Source organism: Ziziphus jujuba, chromosome 12, assembly GCF_031755915.1.
Source record: "Ziziphus jujuba cultivar Dongzao chromosome 12, ASM3175591v1".
In the NCBI taxonomy this organism is placed as follows: Eukaryota; Viridiplantae; Streptophyta; class Magnoliopsida; order Rosales; family Rhamnaceae; genus Ziziphus; species Ziziphus jujuba.
The window spans coordinates 9,988,128-10,002,317 of record NC_083390.1 but is presented as its reverse complement, the minus strand read 5'-3'; the positions used below and the strand labels follow the sequence as shown (position 1 = coordinate 10,002,317).

At 31.5% G+C, this 14,190-nt stretch overlaps 1 protein-coding gene across 4 annotated transcripts; it reads left to right on the top strand.

Annotated features, from left to right (window-relative positions):
- The first annotated feature begins 1,132 nt into the window (after window positions 1–1,132).
- Window positions 1,133–4,893, top strand: LOC107408852 (protein TWIN LOV 1). 4 transcript variants are annotated; one of them, XM_016016279.4, is made up of 8 exons: window positions 1,133–1,290; window positions 1,681–2,378; window positions 2,591–2,813; window positions 2,897–2,961; window positions 3,141–3,220; window positions 3,339–3,394; window positions 3,488–3,551; window positions 4,520–4,893. In XM_016016279.4, exons 2-8 carry the CDS (start codon window positions 1,796–1,798, stop codon window positions 4,670–4,672), a joined length of 1,224 nt encoding a protein of 407 aa, XP_015871765.2. In that variant the 5' UTR covers window positions 1,133–1,290; window positions 1,681–1,795; the 3' UTR covers window positions 4,673–4,893. The 4 variants fall into 4 exon arrangements, with proteins under 4 accessions (XP_015871765.2, XP_048318589.2, XP_024925863.2 ...); XM_048462632.2 differs by having other exon boundaries at window positions 1,177–1,290; window positions 1,675–2,378; XM_025070095.3 differs by having other exon boundaries at window positions 1,195–2,378.
- Window positions 4,894–14,190: the final 9,297 nt, after the last annotated feature.

Here is a 14,190-nt window from a genome sequence, read left to right as displayed (position 1 = left end):
CATTGGACCATATTATCTAGTTGGAATCTCTAAAAAGTATATATATATATATATATATTTTTTTTTTTTTTTGGGAAAGAAAATCAAGTACTACTTATATGCATTAATATATTATTTTTCTTACCAAAACAACTGTCTTGGAAAAATCTAAAACTTGAATTTTAAAAGGAAATGGATGATTACCGCACGTTGGTTTTGTGTTAAAGTTCCACGTGGAACTGGGCAAACCTAATTAGTTTTAAAAATTGTTATTACAAGTTCAAATTATCCATAATTAAATGAGATTAGCTTAATTTATAAACCACTTAGATTTATAATTGGAAAACTATGGATTTGAGATAGAGGGAATTAATGCAAATATTTTTACAATGAAATTTTTTTTATTAATCATTATATATTAAATTTAATCATTAATAGTTAGGATTTAAAATTTAAAAATAATTAAATATAAATTCAGTAATATATTAAAATTTTATTTTAAAAAATAAATATTGTCAGAAATTAAATTAATTAATTATATGGTTTAAATACTGAAAAAAAAAATTTATTATTAAAAATCTAATTTGAATTGCATAATCATATATGACATTATTAGCATATGAATTTTAAAAAAAAATTGAAAATGAAGAATTTGAATTACTCAATCTAGAAGGGACGGTATTATAGATTGACAAATAAAATGATATGTGAGAACGGAGGTAGAAAATTAACAATATGATGCTCTCAAAAATACTATTTATATCACTATGTTTCTATTTATAATCACTGTTTGTGTAACATGCATATAATAATGATAATTTAATTGATTGTTGTAAAAAAAAAAAAAAGGGTTTGTTTTCCTTATTAAAAATTGATTAAAAAATCAATATATAATTAAATAGATTAAATCTGTATGTATCATAAAACTAGCATTTTTCATTTCAAACATGTTTGTATGGATGGTGAGTAATAAATAGCAAACCCCCATAATTTTTTATACAACTTAAAAAAAATGCATGATTTTTTTTTTCTGCCACGGAGTCGTTTCTAATTAACTTTGACATATCCTTTTTTGACCCAAAAAAAAAAAAAAAAAAAGAAAAAAAAAAGAAAAAAAAAAAAAGAAAACCATTTTTATGGATAAGGTTACATTGTTGTTAGGGGAAAGTCTTTTAAGGATTTAGTTTTGATTTTTATAAAATAGACCAGCGAGTTTCACAGTCGAGAACCCGGACAAAACGAAACAGAGGAAAAAAAAAAAAACAGAAAAAAAAAAAAAATCATTATTGTTCTTCGACGCTGCAGAGTCATGTACGGTTTCTAATTTTTTATTTTTATTTTTTTCGTTGCCATCAATTATCGTAGTTTTTCAGTTTAATTTTCCATTGATGAAACTAAAAACGATTGATGGGTATTCCTCCATAAACGTTGTTCGTTTCCCATCACAATTTGTTTGAGATATTTTTAATTTTTTTGGCTATTCCCATTCACTCTAGCTCTTTCTCTCTCTTGCTAAAAACCCTTTTGGTTTTATTTCAATTTACTTTAATGGGTACTGTTTTTATACCACTAAACAGAATCTGCGACAATCTATGGGCTCGTAAATGATAATCACCTGAAAATCTCTGGGTTTGCTCTGTTTTTGCGGTTCGCTTTTATATCTTTTTTTAGGTTTCTTATAGAAATTTTTTCTAGCTACAGAGTAATCCAGAAAAAAAAAAAAAAGCGGCAAACCTTGCTATATACCGTGACACATGGGATTGAGACTGTTTAGCAAAGCGAGCAGAGACAGAGATAACATTGAAGGAATAAGAAGATGGAATCGCAAGTGGGTTTGATTGAACAGTCATTTCATAGCTCCTACTCGTTCTGCGTTCGGGAAGCTCTGGTCGAATTGCCTGACAATTTCACAATCACCGACCCTTGTATGTCTGGCCACCCAATCGTTTTTGCGAGCCATGGGTTCTTGAAAATGACTGGTTATACGGAAACCGAGGTTATTGGCCAGAATGGTAGGATTTTTCAGGGTCCAGGGACTAGTAGAAGATCAGTCATGGAAATTCGGGAGGCTATTCGGGAAGAGAGAGCTATTCAAATCCACTTGTTGAATTATCGGAAAGATGGGACACCCTTTTGGATGTTGTTTCATATGTGTCCTGTTTTCAACAAGGAAGATGGGAGGGTCATTCATTTTGTTGGAGTTCAGGTCCCGATTTTGAGGAAACCGAGGAGGTTGGGAAGTGGGTCTGGAAGAAATGGGGTTGATTTGTGTGAGGAAGGTTCTACTGGGATGCATGATGTTGTATATGGTTCTTGTAGAAGAGAAGTGTGCTCGGATTCTTTGTTGGAATTGGATCATGTTTTGGCTCGAGAGTCTCCTGTAGATACAACTAATAGAGGTTTGTTTTATCACTTTCAAGTTTATAGATTCTTCATCTTGCAAAAACTAACCAGTTGACATTTTTCCACTGAATTGAACTCATTTATACGTTCTTATGTCATATCAAGAAAGCTGCCTTGTTACATTTTTTATATGCTTGTTCACAAGGAATGAAGTTACGTACTATGCATCCATTCTCATATTTTTACTATCTTTTGGGTTTTTATTTAGGATGTGCTTATGCAGGATTTGAAATTGAGGAGCCATGTGAGGCAAGTGATATGGAGAAGAGAAGAGCTGTGACAGCCATTAATAACATCTTGTCTGTGCTAACCCACTACAGCGAGTTAACCGGCAAACTGGTATGTGGGAAGAGATGCAGCTTATCTGGGGTGGGCCTTCCAAGTTCATCCTTAAATATTTCTCTTGGTAGAATCAAACAAAGCTTTGTATTGTGAGTTGTTGAAAATTCTCATCTTTCTTACTTTACCTTGCGTTTTCTGCTGTATGGTTTAACATAAATGTTTTGATTTGCAGGATTGATCCGTATTTACCGGACATGCCTGTAGTATACGCAAGTGATGCCTTCTTAAAGTTGACAGGTGCTTATGACATTCAACATATACTACAATAGTTATTATATGAACCATTTGTGTTTGGATATTTTGGATTAAGCCATTGAGATGGTTTCCTATATAAGTTGTTTGCAAAGTTGCAAAGGTAGAACATTTTGAACAGGCAAGTTAGGTAGTTGCTTATACAAGTTGTTTTATCCCTATAGGTTATGCCAGACATGAAGTCTTGGGTCACAACTATAGATTTTTAAGTGGGTTGGATACAGATTCATTGACTTTATGTCAGGTAAGAGTTTACTTTCCTGTTATAATCTCTCTCTGGTATGTAATTTTTGATAACTTAAATTAAGATAAGATGTTCTATTTAGTTTTGGTTGTCTTTGTCTTACTTGTTTTTCACCCAGATAAAGGAAAGTATTAAAATGGAACGAGCATGCACAGTACGCATCTTGAATTACAGGTCAATTCTGATTCCTTTACTTATCGTTTGTGCTCTAAAAGTTCAGCACTTTGTTCTTCTGTGTCAATGAAATATATCGCTGCATCATTTCAGGAAGGACAGGAGTTCATTTTGGAATATCCTTCACATGTCACCTGTTCGTAATGCCTCTGGCAAGGTATGTTCTCGCATTATTTATTCCTCAATAAGATGTATTTTGGTAGCTTGATATGATTCTGGCTTGCTAGTTCATGCATTTCATTTGATCATTCACCGGCCTGCTTCCTTTGCATGTAGACAGATATGTAAACTTCTATATCCATATTATTGTTTTTGTCCGAAGCTTATGGCTATATACCATAGAATATTTTGGTGTTGATAATGTACTCATGTTTTATAACTGTATGAACTTTGAGGAATCCTTCGTTGGAGTCTTGGACATTTAATTTACTGGGCTAGAAGGGTTAGTAATAGCTGTAAATATTTTTGTTGCAGTTGGTTTTTGCGTATTTGATGCTTGCTTACTTTCTTTCTTGTATCCCTTCTTTCACCTATAAAAGTTTAACCATTTGATGCTGTAATTTATACTTTATACAGAGGACCTGCTGCATTATGAAATTATGTTCTACAATAGTAATAAAGATCTTGTTTGATGTGGACATGCTACACAAACTTAATGTTTCTATGCTTTTGCCCCACCAAAGTGAACAATCCACTCCAATAGAATCTTTCATTTTCAGTTGTGCTATACAAAATATGTTAAGAGTATGAGATTGGCCGACATAATAAAAGATACACTTGCAACACTCAATAAAGGGGTGTAGTATCTTTTATGGGCCTCGACAAAATTTCCTAAAACTTGATAAAAAAAGACATACTGGTCGGAATCATCATCTGCAATGCCTTTTGGTTGTGAATAGTTATAGCCTCTAGGTTGGTTAGCTGATGTAATGGAATGCAGATGAACCCCATTATTTGATACTATATTAAGCTATGCATGATTAAAATTTTTTGCTTTCCTGCATAATTGGAATGTTTCCTGCTGTTTAAATTTTCAAAAAAATGAATAAAAGAAGGTAAAGAAATGTGATGCTGTATAATCGTTGTTTAGTTTCTGTTTGTCTTATTGTGTTTATGGCTGTTCAGATTGCATACTTTGTGGGCGTTCAGACAGAAGAAGCCTGCAAGAAGCAGGAAGAACATGAGATGAGCCCTGAGATGAGACAGCTTAGTGCTGTTGGTGCAGTCAAGGTTGCAGTTAGAAGTTCATCAATGGCTGCTGGTTCTTCCAGGTCTTAGGCATTTCTTTTATGCAGGCTGGTGTTTCGGTTAATATTTTCAATCTTATAAATTGTAATTCATTGCCGACTTTATAAATAATCTCATCCAGTGGTGATCAAGAAGGCAGAATGGCTGATAAATTTGGTCTGCAAAAAAAGCAGATCCTTGTAAAATATACTTTGTTTATATATATATATATATATATTATATGAGAAAGCTAAAAGCAATTTGGCGTTGCAGCTTGCAAGTACTCTGGGATCATGAACCTCTTTGCTGTTGATGATCAAAATATAGTTGAAATTCAGATTGACCGTGTGAATTCTGTTATTTGATCAAATGTTGAGATTGGATGATGAACAATAGCTATACAATTTTTTTTTTTCTTTAATACAATAGCTGTGAACTTTGAACTATGTAGTCCATCTAAATTGGAGAAACAAATGAAAATGATATCATACTACAAAGTTCAAACATATAAGTTTTGGAAGGCTTTGTCAGCATCAAACATTGGTAGAAAGTAGAGACTTAAATTTTGGAAAAGAATACAGTAAGGTAAAGTTGGTTCTAGAGAAGCAAAGAGAACTTTTGGCTTGTGGTTATCTTGTTGAAAATTTTGGCTCTCGGGTGTATAACAAACTATGCAGTTTGAGTTGCTTCTTCAAATCGATTGGTGTGTGGTTTTGTTTTTGTATATGCAATATCAAAAAAGAGCCAAAAATTCTTAGATTTCGTTAATTGATATGTCAATATATTACAATACAGAAATTAGTGTAAAATGAAGCAAGAAAACCATCTATATGAGCAAATGAGAGTTTAAGTGCTTTAAAATAAAGCAATTGGTAGTGTGAATGCAATGTCATCACTATGGTCCAATGAATGCTTGATATTTGCTTCTCTCACATAGCTTGCCTCATGTTGAAGCACTCCTCTCATGGTTTGACACATGTTACATACTTCATTGGTTGCATGCAAAGTCAAATTTGAGCTTGCCATGTCACCCAGCTCCTCCAAGTAGGCTAAGCTTCTTGAGCAACTTTTTTAACTATGCCCTAGTCTAGCTTTTAAGCTTAATTACAATTCATTTGGTGTTCTTGAACACCTACTTAAAAGCCCTAAATAAAACATGTTCACAAAAACCTAAAACAATCATGAAAATAAAACAAATACACCCCCTCGGCTTTGAATGCATTAGCCATGAGTTTATATCAAAATGTGGTAAATATTGCCATAAGCTCTAACACTCCTCCTTGGCAATGTTAGGTAATACATTCAGCATGGTACTTAGCTTCTCAAATCTTTCTTTTGGCAATGGTTTTGTAAGGATATCAGCAAGTTAGCCTTAAGTCGAATAAGGCATCAAGCTTGTTTCCTTGTTTCTCTTGGCTTCTCTTATGCTATGATTTTGACAGGAATATGCTTGATTATTCTATGTTGAACTGGATTGTTGTTTATTGCAATTGCTAAAGTGTTATATAGATGATGGTTGGATTCTCTTACTTGTATCCCAAATCTTCTAGCTATTTCTTTAGGCAAATTCTTGATTTAATGCTACTGAAGCTGAGATTTATTCTGCCTCAGTCATGGATTGTGCTATTGATCCTTGCTTGTGTGAACTCTATAAAAATGGATCTAAATTTAACATGAAAAAGTATCTAAAGGTGCTTTTCATATCTTTCAAGCTACATGCGCAGTCATTATCACAAAAGACAACCAAATTGCATTCATCTACACATTTGTACCAAAGACCATAGCTTGCTGTGCCTTTAATATATCTTAAGACTCTTATAGCTGCTTGGTAATGATTTTGTGATGGTGAACTTATAAATCTTGAAAGTATACTTGCAGCAAACATAATATCAGGTTTTGATGCACAAAAGTATAATAAGCTTCCAATCAAACTTCTGTAAACCAACTTATTTATCTTAGGAAAGCCATTATCAAGTTCAAACTTAGCATTTTGCATTAATGGTGTATCAACATGCTTAACATTATCCAATTGAAATTTTCAAGCAGTCTAAAGCATATTTTTATTGGAACAAGAATATACCTCTGTTTCTTTGCTTGATCTCCATTATAAGAAAATATTGTATTAGTCCTACTTCGGATATGTGTATGCTTTATTTTGCTTTTGAACATTTATATGGCTTGGTTATCATAACCTGTTATGAGTAAATCATCAACATGCAAAAGATTACCATCTTATCTTAACTTGGCCTTGTTGTAAAGAGTATGTTCATATTTTCACTTCTTACAAATCCTTCACTTACTAAAAAGTAATCAATTCTTTTTACCAAGCTCTTGGTGCTTGCTTAAGATTGTATAGAGCTTTTTGTAGTTTGTAGACTTTCTCCATCTTTTCATCTTTGAGAAGGCCTTTTAGATTGTTCTAAATAAACCTCTTATTCCAATATACCATTTAGAAAAGTAGATTTGACATTTAAATGGTATATTTTCCATGAATTATTTGCTGCAAAGGCTAGAAGAAGTCTAATTGTTTCATGTCTAGCCATAAGAGCAAATGTTTCACTATAATCAATGCCATATTGTTGCACATAGTTTTTAACAATAAATCTTGCTTTCTACTTGTTCAACGTTCCATAAGGGTTTATTTTAGATATCAACATCCATTTTACTCTAATTACATACCCATCCCTTGGTTTTTGAATTAGACTCTAAGTTTTATTCTTTTTAATCAAGCTTATCTCCTCTTTCATTACATCTTACCATTCTCGAACCTATGTCTTACCGTTCTCGAACCTATGTAGTCCCATTGAATGTTGTAGGATCTTGTACCACCATGCTAGCCCTCTCAAATAGTTCTTCAAGTGATCTTCTACTCATTTACCAATACGATGTTCATTAGCTAGATCATCATTATAATCTTTTATTGCAACATCATCATCACTTTGTTGTTGTGAAGGTGTTCTTGATTGAATATAAGTCCTTGATTGCACTTCATGGTCATTCCAATAAGCACTTTCATTAACAATAACATCATGGTATACCACAAATTGCTTCTTAGACAAGTCAAATACTTTATAGCCCTTTGAAATCGAGCTATAACCAATAACAATACTAATGTTTGCTTTCTTGTCTAGTTTGGACAACTTTGCTTTGGGAACATGCATATAAAACATACTTTCAAATAATTTTATATGAGCAACTGAAGGTTTAGAACCATACCACAATTCATTTTTAGTTCTTGAATCAATTACCTTACTTGGAAGTCTATTAAGAAGATATACATTTGTGTTTATAGCTGTAGCCTAAAACTTCTTTGGTAGGTATTTTTATGGCAGCTAGCATCTTATCATCTACATAATAGTTTATTTTTTCTTTCACTCACATCATTGTTTTGTAGTGTGTGTGGTGTTAAGTTAATGCACAATGGTTGCTTTCTTTGCAAATTTTCTGAAAAACATTTAAAGTGTATTGACCTCCTTTATTAGTTTTAAGCACCTTGATGGTAGTTTGAGCTTGGTTCTCCACAAGTGTCTTGAACTCTTGGAATATGACTGCTATCTCTGATTCTTGCTTGAGAAATTGGTAGGTAGTTTTCTTGCAACAAGCATCTTATCATCTCCATGATAATTCTATTTTTTCTTTCACTCATACATTTGTTCTGATGAGTATGGTGTTGTAAGTTGATCCACAATGCTTGCTTCTATGCAAATTTTTTGAAAAACATTTGAAGTGTGTTCACCTCCATTATCGCTTCTAAACATCTTGATAGTAGTTTCAGCTTTACTCTTTATAAGGGTCTTGAACTTTTGGAATATGGCTGTTGTCTCTTATTTTTGCTTAAGGAATTGGTAGTTTTTTTTACAGCAAGCATTTTGTCATCTTCATAATAGTTTTATTTTCTTTTCACTCAGACTATTTTGTTGTGATGTGTATGGTATTGTAAGTTGATGCACAATGCCTGCTTCCTTGCAAATTTTTTGAAAAACATTTAAAGTATATTCACCTCCATTATTAGTTCTAAGCACTTTGATGGTAGTTTAAGCTTGGTTCTACATAAGCGTCTTGGACTCTTAGAATATGGCTGTTATCTCTGATTTTTCCTTGAGGAAGTAAATCCAACACTTCCTTAAGTAATAATCTATAAAGGTCACAAGGTATCTTTTGCCTACCTGTGTTGCTTCATTTATAGGTTGACATATATCTGAGTGTATGAGTTGCAGTTTACTTTTGAAACTGCCGAGCCTTGCTAATGGAAACAGTGTTCTTGTAAGCTTGCCAAATTGATATTTTTGGAATACAACTTTATCTTCTTGAATTTAGGCCATATTTTCCAAAACTGGTTAAGCATATATCTTCTTCAAAGTGGCATAATTATAATGGTAGAATATCCTATGCCATAGTTTTGAAACTTTATCAATTAGGTCTCAAAACCGATTGCTTTTGGAGCTTAAATTCAACCATAAAGCTATTATCTTTCATATGTATCACTAATATTACTTTATCATCTTTTGAGATCTCACAAATTTCATCTAAAAGCATTAAAGTGTAACCTTTTTTGTGAGTTAAGGTACACTTTATAAGTTTTGGATAAATTTGGAATAAAGAAAACACTGGTAGTACATGTGGTAGCTTTAGAGGTTTTGATAACAATAGCACCTTTACCTTGAGCTTGCATCACTTGGCCATTTGTTGTCTTAATTTTTGTTGTAATTCTATTTTCTAATTGACAAATAGCTCAGGCCATATGATTTGTACAACCGTTATCAAGAATCCATGCATCTTTGCTTGCACTTGCTAAGTTACATGATGCTATAACATATGATTTGTACAACCGTTATCAAGAATCCATGCATCTTTGCTTGCACTTGCTAAGTTACATGATGCTATAAAAGTATGCTTATGCTCAATATTTGAATTGTTGTTTTTGATAGGTCCTTGAAAATGTCTTGCTTTTTGTTTCTCATTTTTTCTTTTACACACTCTTTCCACGACTGAACTTTTAGCAAATTTTGCATTGAACATTTTGTTTCCACCAATAAACCTTGGCCTAATGACCTTGTTTTTGGGAAATGAAGCAAAGTTCATATGTCTTCTTTTCTCCTCCTTTATTTACACTTTCCTTGTCTAACTACCTTGCCTTTGCTCCTTGTTGCAAATGTTGCCTCGGTTGAGGTTGATTCACTTCGTTGCCTAATGTTTCTTCTTTGCTTTATGGCTTGTAAGGCATTCAGCAGCTTAGATAAAGAGATTCTAGTTAGATCTCTTGTTTATTCAAATGACAATATCTTAGACTCAAACCTTTCAGGACAACAAATCAAGATCTTTTCAACAATCCTTTGATCTAATAAAACTTCCTTTACCAAGCAACCTAATTTGGTTGATAACTTTCATCACTCTATTTGCAAAGTCCTTCATAGGTTCATTTTCATCCATCTTTAAGTTTTCAAATTCTCTTTTAAGGTTGAGAATTTGCATTTGCCTTATTCTAATATATCTTGGAACTCTTCTTGAATTTTATCTCAAGCATCTTTTGGCGTAAAAAAAGTTATAATTTTGATGAAGATGTCAACTGTCACAATAGCTTGTATGGCCATTAGTACTATATAAGGACTTGCATTTTTTTTCACTATAGGGCTTTATTGATTGGAGCTTCTACCCTTAATGGTTCAAGTTCATAATTTGCTTCTAAAACCTCCTAAAGATCAAAACTTAAAGATAAGCTTTCATCTTTATAGACCAAACAAGACAGTTCTCTCCACTAAAGATTGGTGATAAAAGTGCAGAAAAATGAGAGGAAGTCATTGAAATCAATGGGTGTTCTTTGGTTCCTTACTTAAAGACTTGTTTAACAAAGGATTGAAACAAAGCTCTAATATTAATTTGGAATGAGGCAAGGTTAGTTCTAAAGAAGAAAAAAGATATTTGGCTTGTGGTTATCTAATATTGTTGAAGTTTTTGGCTCTTAAATATTCAACAAACTATGCAGCTTGAATTGCTTCTTCAAACCGATTGGTGCATGATTTTGTTTTTATATATGCAATATTAAAAATGAGCCAAAAAGTCTTAGATTTCATTCATTCATATGCTAATATATTACAATACATAAACTGTGTAAAATAAAGCAAAGAAATTTTCCATATGGGCAAATAAAAGCTAAGAGCTTTAAAGTGAAGTAACTGGTAATGTGATTGCAATGCCATCACTATGGTCCAATGAATGCTTGGCATTTGCTTCTCTCATATACCTTGCTTTATGTTGAAATAGTTCCCTTATGATTTGACACATGTTACATGCTTAAGTGGTTGAACGCAAGGCCAAATCTGAGCATATCATATCACCAAGCTCCTCCAAGTAGGTTAAGCTTCTCAAGCTCCTTGAGCAACTTCCTTAATCGTGCCCTAATCTAGCTTTGAAGCTAAATTACAAGCCATTTGGTGTTCTTGAACACATACTTAAAAGTCCTAAACAAAACAAGTTCACAAGTACCTAAAATAAACATGAAAATAAAGCAAAAACACCCTTTTGGTCTTGAATACATTAGCCTCGAGTTTATATCAAAATGTGGCTAACATTATTGTAAACTCTAACAAAGAAATTAACTTTTAAAATCTTATTTAAATTTTAAATTTATTAAAATTAAATTAAATGGATATAATATATATTAAATAAATTATAAATTTCATCCACTTCCTATGGAAACTCATTTAGTCATTAGAGGATTGAAAAATAATCACTTAATCCCCCAAAGTTTGGTAATCGCGATTGTAAAAATATGTACCTTATATTGTGAATCATGTATCCTAATGTCATAATTTATTTAGCATATATATATATATATATATAGTGCCAGACTCATATCAAAATGACTTTATAATTTTAATATCAGGTCATCCTTTATTAACCTTTATATTGGGAAAATATTACATCTGGATCCTTTGAGATTCGCATTAATTATATTTTTATCTTTCAGGTTTTGAAAATTACAAGCAGCACCTCTAATAGGGTGTAAATAATATTTTTTTAAGGTATGTGAATAAAACAACAAGGGAGAGATGATAACTTTTTGAAACCTAAGGGGAGATTGATGATATTTTTAAAACTAGATGGACTAAATTGTATTTAAATTAAACTTTTGGGGAGTTGGATGAAGTTAACTCTTATATTAGGAATATGACTTAAATTGGAAAAGTAGTCAAATATAAGTTTAGTGATGTATTAAAACCCTATTTAGAAAAAGTGCACTTATTAGGATTTGATGATTAATCAATATAATTTTAAATCTTAACTTTTGATACGACGATTAAAGGGTTAAAAAAATAAAATCTTGATTTTAATTTTGATATTAAAGACTTGATTTAAGCATTGACCATATATGTATATATGATTGTAAAAGAAAAAATTGGTTAATGAAGATGTGCTAGCATAATTATAGAACAGTTAAAACTAATGTTATAATAAATTAAATCATTGTAATTTTTTGATAAATAAATTAATAACTGTAATTAAGACTAAAAAAAGATAAGAGGAATATTATCTTCGAAAGTAAAACTATGACATAAGTGCCTATTATAATAGTCTCCCACTGCAAAAAATATGCAAGAAAAAAAAATTGGCTTGAAATGTTAGTTGCAAGAAGGTTCTAGTTGAACTGGATTTTATGGTTGTTCTGGGGTGGGTTCTAAATCGAATTAGTATTTCTCACCCTTGTTATGCTCTGATTAAGAGCTGCAAGAATGATGGGACAACCTTTAAGGTCCTTTTTAGACTTTTGAAGTGGTCTTGCCCAATGAAGCTGTACCAAATTCTTTATTGAAAATCCAATAAAACCTTCTTATAAGTGGGATAAAACTCAACAGTGCTAGTAAAATATTCATAACATCTCTAACATATTTTCTATAAAATTGACCTCACTAACATCAAGGGTACCAACTTGAGTCTGAAGAAAGAAAGATAAAATAAAGAGTTTATACATATTAGGTCAATCCACAAGAATAATCTTAAAAAAATGCGCAAATTAAAATTAAATAAGAACAACATAAATGATAATTCTAGTATAAGTACCTAGAAAGGAAGATACATTAACAACGGTAGAATGATGACAATGAAAATATAAGAGGATGAATGTGAGATCCCACATCGGTCGGAAAGGGGAACGAAGCATGCCTTAAAAGAGGGTGTGGATTCCATTCCCTTGCGACACGTTTTGACAAAACCGTGCGAGCTGGGCCCAAAGTGGACAATATCGCATGCGAGTGCACTGGACCTTTACAGAGTTTTACGTTCCCTCATGGGAAGGCCTCTCAGTGGTTTAGGGGTTCCACCCCTTCACCTGGACAATATCGCATGCGGGTGGACTGGATTGTTACAATAAATATATTGGAAAGATGACAAAAATGCTAGACATATTATGCATAACCCATTAGCTAAGATCTAGGGGAGCAATTTGAAAACACGAACCTATAAGACAAGCTCAGTGAATGATATAAAATAATAATATAAAAATAATAATTTAACTTCAAAACCTTTCACTCTTTTGAAAAGTTTTATTTTTAAAACTTTTTCACAAAACTCAACTTATGACTTAAATTAATATTATAAAAATGAACATTTCATAATTAAAAATTTAAATTATTAATAACCAACTGAAAATAAATAAAATGTTGGACATTAAACAATATAATCATAAATATAGAAAAAATAATAAAAATGTAGGGAAACCACTAATATATGTATATCAAAAAGAAAAATAAACAATGCACCATATGATATACCTAGCACTGTTAGATGGTATATGATGTTTCAGAACACCATCAGATAGTAAAGAAATATGAAGGAACTAAAGTCATAAAGAAGTGGCACGCAATTCATCATCATTATGAGGGAATGACATAAAACTCAATCATCATTCTCTCATATCATGATAACTTATTATCTTATGATCACAAGAGAGTGGAATGCAACTCAATTACCATTCCTAGATAATGATATACAACTCGATCATTGTTCTCTCATATTGAGATTACACATAGGATGACTAAGCCTACTAATAATGTAAACATAACCACTTGTACTATATGGTGCACCGTTTTAAAACAATGCAGTATTTATAAACAATTCGTTTAAGATCATATTTTTTATTTTTCCCAATCAAATAGGGTACCACAAATAGAAATTTAATACTCAAATCCACCAAATTATTTAAATATCTGAAATCATTATTTCATGTCAAAATATAAATACAACAGTAATATATATATATATATATATAAACATATATATCACCATAAAACACTTTTATATGCTTAAAATAAACAAATTTTCAATTTTCTTTTGTTAAAACAATTATTTTCCAAACAAACTAAAATATCAATTCAAATACCAAGATTTTCAAGTTCACTATGAACTTAATAGAATTTAAGATCATTTAAATCTTGTTAAAAGTCACATAAAATAATAATGCGTATAAGCAAAAAACATATATTCATATAGGTATATATAAGCATTAAAATCGAACCTTATATAGAATATTCAAGCCATATATTTATTATTCTTATATGTCCAAAATCATTTAA

Excerpts from the sequence above, each read along its gene's own strand:
- LOC107408852 (XM_016016279.4), top strand. The coding sequence starts at position 1,796 with ATGGAATCGCAAGTGGGTTTGATTGAACAGTCATTTCATAGCTCCTAC. Across the intron at positions 2,379-2,590 it reads TGTAGATACAACTAATAGAG|GATGTGCTTATGCAGGATTT; the intron begins GTTTGTTTTATC and ends GTTTTTATTTAG. Across the intron at positions 2,814-2,896 it reads ATCAAACAAAGCTTTGTATT|GATTGATCCGTATTTACCGG; the intron begins GTGAGTTGTTGA and ends TTTGATTTGCAG.